Source organism: Amblyomma americanum, chromosome 7, assembly GCF_052857255.1.
Source record: "Amblyomma americanum isolate KBUSLIRL-KWMA chromosome 7, ASM5285725v1, whole genome shotgun sequence".
In the NCBI taxonomy this organism is placed as follows: Eukaryota; Metazoa; Arthropoda; class Arachnida; order Ixodida; family Ixodidae; genus Amblyomma; species Amblyomma americanum.
Genome location: NC_135503.1, coordinates 37,752,357 through 37,766,418, shown reverse-complemented (window position 1 = coordinate 37,766,418; position 14,062 = coordinate 37,752,357). Strand labels below are relative to the sequence as shown.

General features: G+C 42.6%; 1 protein-coding gene across 6 annotated transcripts in view; it reads right to left on the bottom strand.

The window, feature by feature from the left end:
• The window catches only part of LOC144098908 (intermembrane lipid transfer protein VPS13A-like), a 105,354-nt gene that overhangs the window by 71,139 nt on the left and 20,153 nt on the right, over positions 1 to 14,062 (bottom strand). For all 6 annotated transcript variants that reach the window (XM_077631853.1, XM_077631859.1, XM_077631856.1 and 3 more), the window contains 6 exons: positions 13,731 to 13,905; positions 10,821 to 10,947; positions 7,567 to 7,866; positions 5,846 to 5,919; positions 3,248 to 3,390; positions 1,671 to 1,867 (listed from right to left, as the gene is read on the bottom strand). In XM_077631853.1, coding sequence (XP_077487979.1) covers positions 1,671 to 1,867; positions 3,248 to 3,390; positions 5,846 to 5,919; positions 7,567 to 7,866; positions 10,821 to 10,947; positions 13,731 to 13,905 — 1,016 coding nt within the window. The remainder of the gene's footprint in view (positions 1 to 1,670; positions 1,868 to 3,247; positions 3,391 to 5,845; positions 5,920 to 7,566; positions 7,867 to 10,820; positions 10,948 to 13,730; positions 13,906 to 14,062) is intronic.

Genomic DNA, 14,062 nt, shown 5'->3' with positions numbered 1-14,062 from the left:
ATCTTGCAGTTTTGCTGCATCTTCAATGGACATTTCTGACTTGGACAGCAGCAGCGAGTCCAATGATGGCAGCTTGCCTTTAGATTTTTGTGACAAGTCCTCGAACTTGAAGACGCATCAACCGTTAATAACCCTCCCACACCCGCAGATATCAAGAACAGGCCAGCATAAATCAACATGCAGAAATCGCAAAAAGTGCTAAAAATGCACAAAAATGGAGCATAAAACAATGGAGCATAAAACAAACACCTTCTGCAAGACATGTGAAGTCAACTTGTTCTTTGCCTCGTCATGGGATTGTTTTGCCGCACGACAGTTTATCGTAAGGGTTGAGTTTAATTTTTATACCTCATAGACATTATGATCTACAACGTTAGTTTTTGCAGATCGTTTTATTGTTATAATGGGGAACATTTTGTATAGCTGATTTTTCTTTGTATGCATTTCTTATTGTGAACATAGCCTTATCTTTGCAAAATTTTTCCGATCTTCACTAAAATTATGTGCTTTACGAACTAAATTTCATAGTAAATACTCAGTCTCTGCGTAACACTTCCCAGTTTCCAAAAGCACGTCCATTTAGCTGCATTTCCATGTGCAACACAACATAATGTCTGGAAGTGTTTTTAAAAAAGAAAATATAATCAAGACCCACAAAAAAAAACAGCCCTTTTTCACATGGTTGGGAAAGAGACTCAATTGTCAAAAGAAACCAAAAGCAGTGCATGCCTGACAATGTGCATGGTGATTGTTGCAGGCTGATTTGTTGGACAAATTAGACAGCTTTTGTAAAAACGAGCTCGATTTATATAAAAAACCGTACGATCTCATATGTGTGGAACCAACCTTCCAATTGTAACAGCAGCAAGTTTGCATCTTAAATATATGAGATCATATCACCATAAGATAAGGATCACAGGATCATAGCATAAATACCATCTCCCACTGAAAAACTACTGCACAGAAGCATATACAGATCACTATGTGAAAACAGCACCCTTGCACATTTTCTTTATTAGCATACAGAATATGGAAAGTTAAGTGATACAGCTGCTACCAAATACTAGCTGTTTCAAATCATGTGATATATATTTTTATTTTGCTAGTCATGAGCGATACTTTTATGCAGTCCGTGCAGGTGGATTGTGCGCTTTTGCTAACTTGTTAGGTTAGCTTTCCCATGCAACATACAGGTAAATAGCATCGTTAAAATTTTTTATTTTAAAAAGTGGGCTCGCTTTCGATGCTGACAGCTTTCAATTTTGGAATATAAGATTTTGTCCTACAATCAGAAATTAAAAGTTGATTTGTTATTTTAATCACCTTTTAAATGTACTCCATTACGAACATAACGTCTGCCTTACTTTACAATCTCCCTGCATAGACTGCGCTAGCATGCCTTTCACAGCTTTGAAAAGAAATATACAGATTGGGTAACTTGAAACACCCAATATTAGAGTGAAGTGTTTTAAGAAATAGCAAATATTTAAGTACAGTCTGCACTAAAGGTATTGAAGTTGACCAATAAACATGCACCCTTTTTAAAGTAAAACCATAACAACCAAGAAGGCAACAAGGGGAGAGAATAGTTTTTGTCAAGCCAGGCCAACTGGAGCAAACATAGCCCTCTGCAGATGTTGCTGCCAAAATCCTGCCTACTAGAGACTCACCAGAGACAGAGATGTCAGCCAGCTCTAGGTCGACATCACACAGCCGGACCTTGACATCATGAACGCGAAGGGCAACATTGAGCTTTGTTGCTCCTGGAGGCACTGGCGGGTCCTGGTCACCCAGAAAGAGCCCCGTGGCCTGCTTGACAGCTGCCTCTGGGATGAGGTCCTTGTAGTTCATGTCCTTGATGTTCAGCCTGAAATCATCCACGATGTGTTCTTGTACCATGAGCTGCACTAACTTTTTAACAACACAAAGCTATTGGCCAAGAGCAGCTAATTAAATATTCAGCACACAAAAAACAGCAAGGAGAACAAAATGAAATTTTGCAAACTGTTCAAAGCAAACAGATCGACTTGTTGGTTGGTTGCTATGAAGTGAGACTTACTGCCAGTGAAAAATTAAGGCAAAAAAATGTGACGTGCACACCACGTATGCTGAACATACCTCACCAACATGCACGATGTCCTCCAACTGTTCTTCTATCATTGTCTTTTTAGCATTGGTAGCAAGTCTCATGACATTACAAAAACAATACCGCGTCAACAAAATGTGGTACCTCTCCATGGTTAACATTAGGCTGAGGTTGCACACAACACACAGGATTCATTGATCACTAGCATCAAGACTAATATTTTCCCATCTATCCTGCCATCGGAAATTGGTTTAAACGCTTTTTCTCGAAGGCATACTTGGAACAGTCACAGACTCACAGGCAATCACAGTCACGTGACACATCCAGTCATACTGCCTATCCGACACGTGCTTCTCTTTTCACAGCCAACTGGCAACCTGGCAGCCTCCCATATTTCAGCGACTGCAAGGTACACTAGCGCCCTCCCGTGACACCACTCACAACTAGACCTGGTGTGCCGGTCGCCTTCACTGTGGTACAATTCTAACATTTGAAACAGATTTTGTAGCCTTTGCTGCTTTTTAGCACCCCAGGTAATTTGCAGAACCACTAGATTTTTCTCTTATCAGAGAACAAATGCACATGCAGCTTCACGTCCTAATTTGCTGTATCGGAAATAGAAAGGCAGGAGGTTCTAAACAAGCTTGAAGTAATGTCATTTTCAATGTTTCCTACAAGTCTGCAAAAAGCAGGCAAAAATTTCCGTTGAGTGCTCATAGTCGACAGAACCTTTAATACTTTCTGAAAAAAAAGTAAAGTGAACCTACCACACAACACTGAAGCCCAAGGTCACAGAGTGAGATCACATGATGTACTAGTTCCCCGTGGCTGCTATCAAAGCCATGATGGTCATTGCCTCCACATTTATCAATGCTAGATGCAAAAAAATGGTCTTCTTATGAAATTAAGAATTTCAAAATTTCAGGCAGTCAAAATGTAAAACAGTAAAATAAAATGCCACTGTAGTTACACTTAATTTAGATATGTAAGCAACTAACTTTTGCAGAGAACACTAGCCTACTTCTAAAGCTAACCCCTCCACACGAAAACAGCAGCCACGTATTATAAAAAAGCAAAAAAAGAAATGCAGTGAAGGCAAAGGGGAAAGCTGCTTTATGGTGATTTGCAGGAAGGCATCATGCAAGGCCAAGCACACCGTACTTCTGGTACACGTAGAGCAGGTATCGCCCCAGAGTGAGCAGTGCCTCCCGGTGAAATGTGACGGAGACAGAAGAGAGGTCAATCACAGCTGAGTGCTCCACCTGGTAGAAGTCCGATTTGAACTCTGGGCAGCTGGCTTTGACCTGCATGAACGCATGCATTTCACTGACTCTCTTTCACCAAAACAGAGTGAGAGAAAGGAGAAATTTATGCAAAAAAAAGCTTAGAGAATGACCTGCTATATGAAGATCTGACCTGCTACTACTTTCAGACCAGCGAGTCCATACAAAAAATAGCTGCTGAGACTACACAGAACAATGCTCATCATCATCATGTGTCCAACTACACCCACAATGAGACAAAGGTCACTGCTGCTAACCTCCAATTAAGGGGGGATGCAGCTTTCAGCAAAACTGTTTTTATTTCTCAGTGAATTTGCAAAAATATTTTTCAGCATATTAGAAATAATACTGCGACTACTCTCATAAAATTTCATTCTAATATCTCAAAAAAATTTTGTTCTACAATTTATTTTTCCCCTAAAAGTCTGCAGAATTAACAAAAATGCAGAAGGAGTCTCCTTCAGCATTATATTTGCCTTTCTAGAAGCATGCCACAGATCAAGGCATGCTTGATTTACTTTTTTTTTTAGAACATAATTTTCAGTTTGGGATTTTTTCAGTGCAGCTGCCATAAATATGTTTACACTGAGAAGGAACTTGGATGCAAAAAAATTTTAAACCATAAAATTGAAAAACAAGAATATCTTGACTTGTAGTTTGGTCCCAGGAGTGCACAAAACAAATGCAGTCAAAATAAACAAAATTTCCGAAAAAATCAGCAGCACAAAATGAGCAACAAGTTAAAAAAAAAACAATGTTGAGAAAAAAATTGGCAGTGGCTTTGCTCGGCTATGCCAGGTTATACGTAGCGAGAAATTGATCTTCTCTTGTCGATACCGCCGCTGAACAGCGGCCGGACTCTCCTTCTCGTCACCCATGCTAAATGACTGTGACACGGTCACCGTGTCACCTCCGCATTTTATACATGCAGGTGTGTGTGAAGTGATGCGCATAGCTAGCACGCAGCATCCACGTGTGTCATGCATGGTTCCAGTGGCGAAGGCCAGACAGCTGCTCCTCTCTGGTTGCCGCGCATGCGCACAACCATGCGATGTCACACGCGGCGCTGACGATGGAGTCGGCGCGCGGCGCCGGCAGCGGCGAAGCTCTGACGTCACGCGCGGCGCACCTGCTGCTCCTCTCCAGCCGCCGCGCATGTATACAACTGGCCTCTCCGGACCACGGCGAAATGCTCGACTGGTAGCCAAGTGTAGCTCTCGCTACAAAAGCATTCGAAATTGACCACCACATTTACTTCTCCTGAGGGTACAAGAGCTGTAGTCTTCGGCTACCAACAGCGCACAAAGGACTCCGCTGCAAATCCATGGTGTGGGCACCATCAAGCCACTTGATCAAGCCACTTGACACAAGCGCTGCCAGCAGAGCCTGAGGAGCTTAGATATATGTCCATGACGCCCTCCATGATAATTTCACTAGTAACAGCCTGCAGAGAAGTCTTCTAACCATTCTTGGCCATTGGCAACTTTCGCTTATGGCTGCCATAACAATGAACCCTTGACTTTTCAAAAGAGTGTCAATGTAGGATTTTAGAAGGTTGAACCCAAAACCAATACCTCCTCTATTTTATGGCGCTGCCAAAACAATATAATCCGAGCCGATTGAGTAAGTGCAGCCAACCGATCACAAAAGCAGACGCTGTTTCATAGGCTCACTCGTAGAATTCACTGGTTGCTAGGGGCAACAGCGGAGGAGAACAACGCTGACGCACGGAAGTCACATGGCAAGACTGGGAAACCTGTTTTTTGCATCACTGCTTCTGGATGTGCAGTTGAGCCGCAGCACTAGATATGAAAGCAAGGAAACAAGCTTTCTGCCAAGCACAAGACAGTGCCGATCAGTTGGGGTGCCGCAAAGATACTGAGGATTAAAAAATATTGATTTTTTTATCCTTTCAAGACATACATCATGCCCCACCACAGGTCATAAACTGATTTTTTTTAGCACTTCCCAGTATGCTTTTGCAGAGAAACTTCATGACAGTATAGAAAACGAGTAACATAGGCAGTGAAAACCCAAATTTTTGGTCATTTTTCATAATATAAAAGCCACATCCCCTCTCAAACCTTTCCTGTGCCAACTACAGCCACCCTATCCCTGTAAACTACCTGATCTTATCTGCATACCTGACTCTGCCATCCTCTGCTACTTCTCTTGGAATTCACTCAGTTGCCCTACAGGACCATCGGTTATCTGTCCTCTGCATGACATGCCTCGCCCATACCCATTTCCTTTCTTTTATTTAGGCTAGGATATCGTTAACTTGTGTTTGCTCCTAAATTCACCCTGTTCTCTACCTGTCTTTTCATGTTACACCGATAATTTCCCCACCTTGCTTCATTGCATGCAATTTAATCTCAAGCTTTCTCATTAACCTTCAAGTTTCTACCCCACAGGTTGATGCTAAACTTCAGTTGTGCAGCAAGTACACTTAGTATCATAAGCAGACTGCCCTTACCTTGCGGTACAGTATTGAGACCATGTCTTCGGCAGCCTTAGAGCTCAGCAGTTCGAGATATTCGCCAGTGGGACCTGAAAGGTTTGACCGCTGCCATCAGCCCATGAAGTGCAGGCAAGAAAGCTATACACAATAGCCCAACATGAGTGCCAGCACCTGAAAGCAAGCGTTCACATCTCTACCAAGAAAGAAAAGAGAACTGGCCATGAAAAAAGAGCACCGCCGAATGAAAAACACGAAACAAGCCAGCTGCAGGCAGTAGTGTTGCCTGTCATATTATAATGATGCTTGGTGATACTTTGGAAGAGGATCCTTAGAGGTGCATGATAGTGTAGTCAACAGAATGAGATGACATTTAAACAACTCAAATGTATAAAAGCATTTAGAAGAAAATATTTTTATACATTTTACTTTTTGCAAGATTTGACTGCGTCATTTCTTTGCGATTAATTCCCAAAAATCAAAATTTTTGGTATATAGAAAGAAAGAAAGCTTTCCAATTTAGTTTATTTTAGTAAAATAGGTTAAAATTTTGACGTATGTACCCTGATATAATGAAATCAGAATTAGGCATGAAGTACTCGGTTCATGCAACGACATTTGAAATATGCATAGGCTACGACAACAGGTGCAATGAATCGCAGAACGCTCCACACCATACATTTTTGCAGCATTCAGTCAACGGAAACTCATCTCACTGTTGCCATCTTTTCTCATGGCCACTAAATCGAGATAAAAATTAAATTGTTCTTTGTCTTCTAGATGCTCTTTAGTGTGTGATGAGAGTGAAACACAGCAAATTTTTTACTTTCCTTAATGGCACTAGTCTTTTGTGTCCTGCAGCCAGTGATGTTCTATACATACCGCTACAGAAAATTGCCTCAATTAAACCCAAATTCCCTATTTGGATTGAAAACTCCATCGATTTGGGAAAAGTTGACATAATCGGACATTAAAGTTCCTTGAAACTCCATAAAAATTCCCTTTTTGGCATGTTTTACCCCTGAAAAATAGAAAATTCGCCAAATAGAACGTCCCTCTCCACATTGTGCCCTCTCCACATTGTGCCCTCTCCACATTGTGCTACCACAGCTTTTTCGATCTTGGTTCCTGAGCAAGTTACCGCATTTTCTCGTCCATTTCACACAAATAGGCCTCTCTGACATTTTGTCCATAGCTGACCTGTAAACTTCTTTTTTATGAGATTATCAGAGCCTCTAATAAGGATCATATGGAACAGCTGTTTCCTTTATTTGGTTGCAGCATTGTGAACACGTCTGTGGTTCACGGTATTTTTTTTCTTCTCGACAAGCTTATTATGCAAGTCTTGCAACAAGATATAAGGTTACGAAGAACTGGCGAACATACACAGTATGGTGTGTAATGCAAGAACACAAAATTAGCTGTTATGCTGTGCTACATGTGCGACTAAAAAAATGTCAGTAAAAGGAAGCAACATCGTGCATATAGCACAGTGTAACAGTTATCCGACACCCTTTCCTACTACTCCCCCTCCTCCTCTCCTACCCCCCACACTCCTTCACTGCGCTGAAAACTGTGACAATGGTGTGGATCTCAGGGTTGATGCCCTTAGCAGCTATCGCCATAAAGATTTGTATCTCTCATGAGTCATAACCAAACTAGAGTACCCCTGAAATTTGGCAGTGAACAGATGATGTCAACAGCTACCATAGCATGAGAGCAGAAAGCAAGTGGCTCACCAATGTGGAGCTTGTCCACAAGGTAGACGCCGCTGATGCTGGCCTGGAATGCTGGTCCATACTCCATGAGCGCGACGTCAGCACAGAGCTTGTCCAGGCGTAGCATCAGGTATGGCTTGTCTGCCTGGTCACTTGACCGTGCCAGGTGTAGGGCCACCTCGCCCAACACAAAGCGCAGCAGTGAGTTGACCGTGTTGCTGGCCGACACATTGTCGTCGAAGCCTGGCACGTCCAGCGTCCTTCCCCAGTCTTCTGGCTCTTCATCCGAGTAGTCGGACGCCGACAGGTACTGGTCTGAGCCTGGGGTGTGTATTGTGTGTAAGCAGTTACCATGCTGCTAAGAAAACCTCATGTTCTTGAATATGAAGCAGAACAATTGTTTGGCCAAGATGGTTCATTCCGATTAAAAACAAAGCTAACTACTGCGCACAAAAAAAAAATCATGAAGTGAAGGGTAATGATGGCATCTATCTTCTAGTTCTGCCTATGAGTCTCTCCTTTGACCGTGTTTTAGCTATATTCTTGCACAGAGTGCCAGAAGCTTTTAGCATCAAGTGGATAATTGCAGGCTCGTGACAAGGAAAGTAACAACTGACTGAATGTTAATAAAATAATGCATCCACACAAGGCAGTTGGTTTGACATTTGTATTGACATATAACTAAAAGAAGTGGCACTCAAGCAGTTGTATTACGCAGTACCTTTGCAAAGGCAGCAGAGAGCACCAAAGAATTTTGGGAAATGTGAGAATAGCAGATAAACCTATGGATAAGGTGACACGAGCTGCATTGCATGTGAACATGTGAATCAGAATTGGAAAGCCTGTTCTTCTGAGCCTAACTGTAATCTGAGAAGGTCATTTTATGCTGTCAAAGAGAACATACTCTGTACATAATGCCTTGGTGCACATGGCAATATTTCTTATGCAATCATCGGTCAATGATTTGGTCATGATGAAATGTTTTCTTACCACTCAAAATTATTCTCAGAAACCAGCAGAGCATGAAAAGAAATGACTAATTATGTAAATTATTCAATACCTAGCAAAGCTACAATGCAAGCCTGCAAATGTAGGCAGGCTGCATTAGAGGAGCTTAATTTTAAGCTATGGCGGTCATCACTGTATGCCAATCTCCACAGGCACGGTAATATTCTCAGCCTCAGTGATGAGCAGCCATGAACTTATTGAAAATCTCAAGCACTTTCTTTGAATCCCTGACAAAAAAGCGACTCAAAAGAGAAAATTTTGCAAAATATTGCAGCAAGAGATTGGCTAAATGGCCTTCAATAGTACAATAAAAGAATATGAATAGACTCAACACCTGAAGAGAGCAATGATTATATTAACTAATACATAAACCAAAAAGCTGGAAGCATTTCACAAATCTATTCTAATACAGTCGACGACCGATAATTCAGACGCCTGATTTTTCGGAGATGCTTGATTATTCGGACTTTTTCGAGGCACTGCGACATGGCCCATAGAGTCAATGTATAAGAGCGCCTGAAATTTCGAATGCACCGCAACTGACTGCTAGATTTTTTGGACCTCGTTCGCTCTTGTTGCTAATACCTAAGACGCCATATAATGTGTACAATAAAACTTCATTAATTCAAACTGCACAAGAGATCGAAAACTTCGTCAAACAAAACGAAATTCAAGCTTAAAGGGAGCCTCTTGAATTGCGATGCTGAAATTCTGAACGAGTCGGTACATTGCGCCCGTGTGGTTTCGAATTCGCACTGTTCTTGAACGTCGGACGCCGCACAAACTTGAACAGTAGTCAAGAGTTCGCGGAATTCATCTGTGCCAGGTCTTTCGTCTTGTACATGGTAAGAGGTAGCAGCGAAGCGCGTGGGAGGCTTACACTGTCACGGAGATGGCGATCGTGGACGAAAATGGTGGTGCATTTCAAAGAGACGTCGGCATACCCGCGGAAAAACGCACCGCAACCCTGACTTTTCTATTGTAAAACCGTAAACAACTGGCGTTTCAATGACACGCAAGATGCCTCTCATTATATGCAAGCCACCGAAGAGTGCATATCGCTGGATGCGATGCTGATTTTGGCTCTTCAAAGCAAGGTCGGCGTACCCGCGGAAAAACGCACCGCAACCCTGACTTTGCTATTGTAAAACCGTAAACAACTGGCGTTTCGATGGCACGCAAGATGCCTCTCACCATATGCAAGCCACCGAAGAATGCATATCGCTGGATGCAATGCTGATTTTGGCTCTAGTCGCTAGGCTTAATTACGCCTAAGGAGTGCTTTGCTTCAGTCATTTATTGGTTCTTATCGCTTTGCCATCTTCGCGTTCTCGTTCTAGGCCCTTCGTACTGCAGGCGCAGTGAAGTCACCGCAGTGACGTGTTCACTTTTGCATCTAGACTTCGTTCCAACCCATGCGTTCATCGGTGACTTGCCGAGGGCAGCGCAACCAGGCCGAGCTCGTGAAAGTGGTCCTGACCGTCGTCTGTGAAACACTGCAAAACTTAGTCACGAGGAGCTTCAGAATATGCACAAGGCTCCTTCCTCCCTTTCTTTTGCCATATTGGTAATAAGTTTGTGATTTTTTCGGTGAAATCTGATATTCCGGACTGCCCGACTTTTCGGTTGTTTTCGCGGTACCTAGAGGGTCCAAAAAATCAGTCGTCAACTGTAAAATGAAGCAGTAAATATGTTAAAGCTCCATTTGACACACATAACATGAGAGAAAATTGTGTTCATAGAAAAACTCAGCAAAAGAGAGAGAGAAAGGAATTTTAATGAGAGGAAAGGAGGAGAGGTCAGCCAGTGGAAACATGACCCTGACTTGCTATTCCACACAGGGGAAAGGGGAGGAAAGGGAAAGAGCTAATGAAGGTTGGTGATGGCATAATACAATAATTTTCATGGGGTGATGTTTAAAAAACTCAGGAGTTTTCAGAATAGAAATAGTGCTCCAACAACAGAAGGTTACATCAAGATATCGTAAATGTCATGGCCTCTTACTAAGCAGGCATTCCTGCACGTGGCATTGTTGGCAACAAGTGAAAAACAAACAGAGCACCTCGAACGTGACCAACAAATGCAACAAGTTGTGACCTTTGAAAAGCAGTCATTGCTGAAGTGCATATGCAAGATGTATGCAAGCATTTATTGTCCCTTACATAAAATGTTCTTATTTTGTTGTTCGTGCTTGAATAGTACTATTTGCATTTCTTTTGATGCTGACAGTTTGAAAGAGAGATGTGAACATAAATTGGAACGCGTACCAGCAATGGAAAGCTGAGTGGAAGATCGTGATGGCCTGCTCGCTGCAGCAACTGGAGCCTGAGTGACGTGCTTTTTTATGAGCTTCAACTCTTCGCTTGAGGGCTCGATTTTTGTGTCTTCATCAGCCTAATGAAAAAAAGAACCAGAAACAGGTAGGCGGTCCAATGTAAGTTTAGAGGAATCCCCAAGGTAGAGTAAATTTGTAATAAGGAAGCAATTACTCATTGGCATCTACCCAAGCGCTGCCATATGGTTACAAAGGAAAGCTATCACAGTTTCCACAGAAACTTCACAGTTAAAGAAAATTTTGTCCTGGTTCATGGTTTGAACCCAAGACCACCCCTTCACCAGAGCAGTCGTTCTACCAACGGAGCTAACTGGGACTGCTAGCATGACCACTGCCCCGGTGAAGCGGTGGCCCCGGGGTTCGAACCCCAGACCAGGATGAATTTTTCTTTAACTACGAAGTTTGTGTGGCAGCTGTATAGCTTTCCTTTGTAGCTGTATGGCTGCGCTTGTGTGGAGGCCAATGAGTAATAGCTCCCTTATTACGAACCGGTAGGTGCTCTGGGAGCACTGTGAATGTCACACCGTACCAAGCATGATATGCCTGAACAAACTTTAAGTGCTGTCTTCAAATTGGTGCGATCATTTAGGTCAGCTTTAAATAATATTTTAAACCGGTATCCAGATTTGAAAAAACTGTGGACATCGAATTTCTGGTTGCTTGTTCATTATTCTGAAATGATGAGTAAGGCGTTGGTATGCATAGATCATTATGTAAAATTCGCATGCCCCCGCTAAATAGTTCATAATGCAATTTTTGTCTCTCAACGTGTTTCGGTTTCAGTTTAACCACTGCACGATGGTTATGACATGACAGGCAAGCTGAGTCAATGTTGACGTTAAGTAAGTCATACAAAAGCGCGATAAAATCACTGTTCTGTCATTTTAATTCCCCCCAAATCTTGCGTTAGCCTGCCCTAAAAGCTGGAACGACAACAAATGAAAATACTGCTATCACATTGCAGATTCTTATGCCCCATGTGACCTGTGAACTCATTTGTGATGCTACAGCCAGCGTTCGGCTGTTGAAACCAAAACCAAAACAACATTAAACAAAAATCAAACTATTCATCAGGTTTGGCCAAATTCGATGTGGTGGCAACCGAAGTTTACTGACTGTTTATTTTCTGTGTGTGTAATCCAAAGAAACAATGCACAATCACAAATCTGGTGTCCCTATCTCTTTAAATACTGGCATTCACAGTAAACACTAATCACATCATCAAGACGTTTGCCTTAATTAATGAAGTAGGGTCACCTAATTTTCATGTTTTTTTCCTGCTTGTGAATAATACGCAAGATGTTAGCAAACATGGATAACCACATGGAATTTACCTGTGCCGAACAATAATTTACAATAGAATTTTTTGCTTGTAAGCAGTGGCAGGGCCGTTCTGTCAAAACATCAGCACCATTGTTGGAGGATGAAACCTCATCGTAAGAAGAACCACAGAGAAAGTGAAGGGAAATAGAGTAGAGCCACAGTGTTCATCAAAAAGCATGAGAGAGGAGAGCAGAACCTCCGCGCCACAAGCGGAGTGTACAAAAACTAACAGCCGGCTTGCATTCTGATGCATGCAGAAGCAGAGCGCAGCTCAGCGTGCCCCATGCTTGGCCACATCACTGGAGCGTACTAGAGCCGAGTTCTCCTCTGGCACTGGAAGCAAACAGACGTGTACGATGTCTGCTCCCGACCCTGTGCTGACTCTCACGAACCCCGCCTGCGGTGCACTCAGACACTCAGCACGCTTGGCGTGTTCAGCAATAATAACTGAGGTGATTGCAGTCCCAGCTTTGCCGCGGCAATTCTAATGACCACTGGTCAGGTTTTTCTCCAATGCAGCTCTCAAGTCTCAAGATCTGTACTGCTATGACATCACAGCTGGAGTTGTCATAGCAACTCAGCTGTGATGTCACCAGGATCCATCGCAAGAACAAACAGCAGTAATGCTGTTTGTTCTTGCTATGGATTCTGAGGAACGATAATGTAAGAGCTGCTATAGAAATCAACAGTAAAGCAGTGAGTATACCACAGTGTTTGTTTGCTTCAAGTGACCTCCACCCCAGCTGCGATGCCACAACTACCACTCAGCTGTTGAAACCAAAACAAACTTCAAGACAAAAAAAAGATTACTGACTAGGTGCAGGTGAGCCCACATAGCAATCCACGTTCGCAAATGCGTAGCACACTATTATAAAAACAAAAACGCAACAAAAATTTGGTATCCCTTCTTTCGAAAGAGTAGCAAATTTTTGCTTGCATTTTCTCTTGCTTGCATTTTCTTTTTAAGACATGAGCAAACGTATACACCTTTGTAGAATTCACGCACCCCCGGTAAAAAAATTTTGTATGATTGAATTTCTTCCCTCATGCTGTTCTGGTTTCAACTTGGTCTTCAGGTCGTGTGCGGCATAAAAAAGCTGTAATATAATCGCTACTTCATCCCTTTAATTCACACTGACTACTAAGCCAGCCTGCTGCAAGAGTTTGAATAATAACAAATGAACAAGCATATTGCAGTTTTCTTTCCATCTCAAGCGACCTGAAGTCCAAGTTGACGTCCCAGTCACCATTCAGCTGTTTAACCAAAACTGAAATGACGTGAAAGAAGAGATTCAACTATGAATTATTTACAGAGTGTAAGCAAATTCCATGTGATGATTTATACTTACTAATGTCTTACACACCATTACAAAGGACATACATCAAAAATTTGGTGTCTTCGACCTCAAGCACTCTGATTGCAAGCTGGACTGATGCACTGCGTCCATACAATAATGTCTTAACTAGTGCTGACATGCTTTGTGAACACACCGGCAATGGAACCAGCTGAAGGCCTCACCTTGAACGCTTCGCACACCATCTCCTCCAGGCGTTCCTTGCTGAGCCCGTCGACGGCATCACCAATTGTCAGCAGATGCGGCAGCGGGAAGTTGTGGGCAAATTCAACTAGGAGGCCAAGGCGTCTGTCTGACAAGTTCAGTTTCAGGCTTGAAATTGAGACGTTCAGCTTGTGCCTGGAAAACAAAAGTTGAAGAGCGCTTTGTTCATTGCTAAGGGACCTTCCCCATCACAAAAAAAGGAACCTGCGTGCTTGCCAAGCATCAAGCAGTGTCTTCCAGCAAAGGTATGAAAACTAGTACTGCTTCTGCTACACCAGCAACACACTTGATC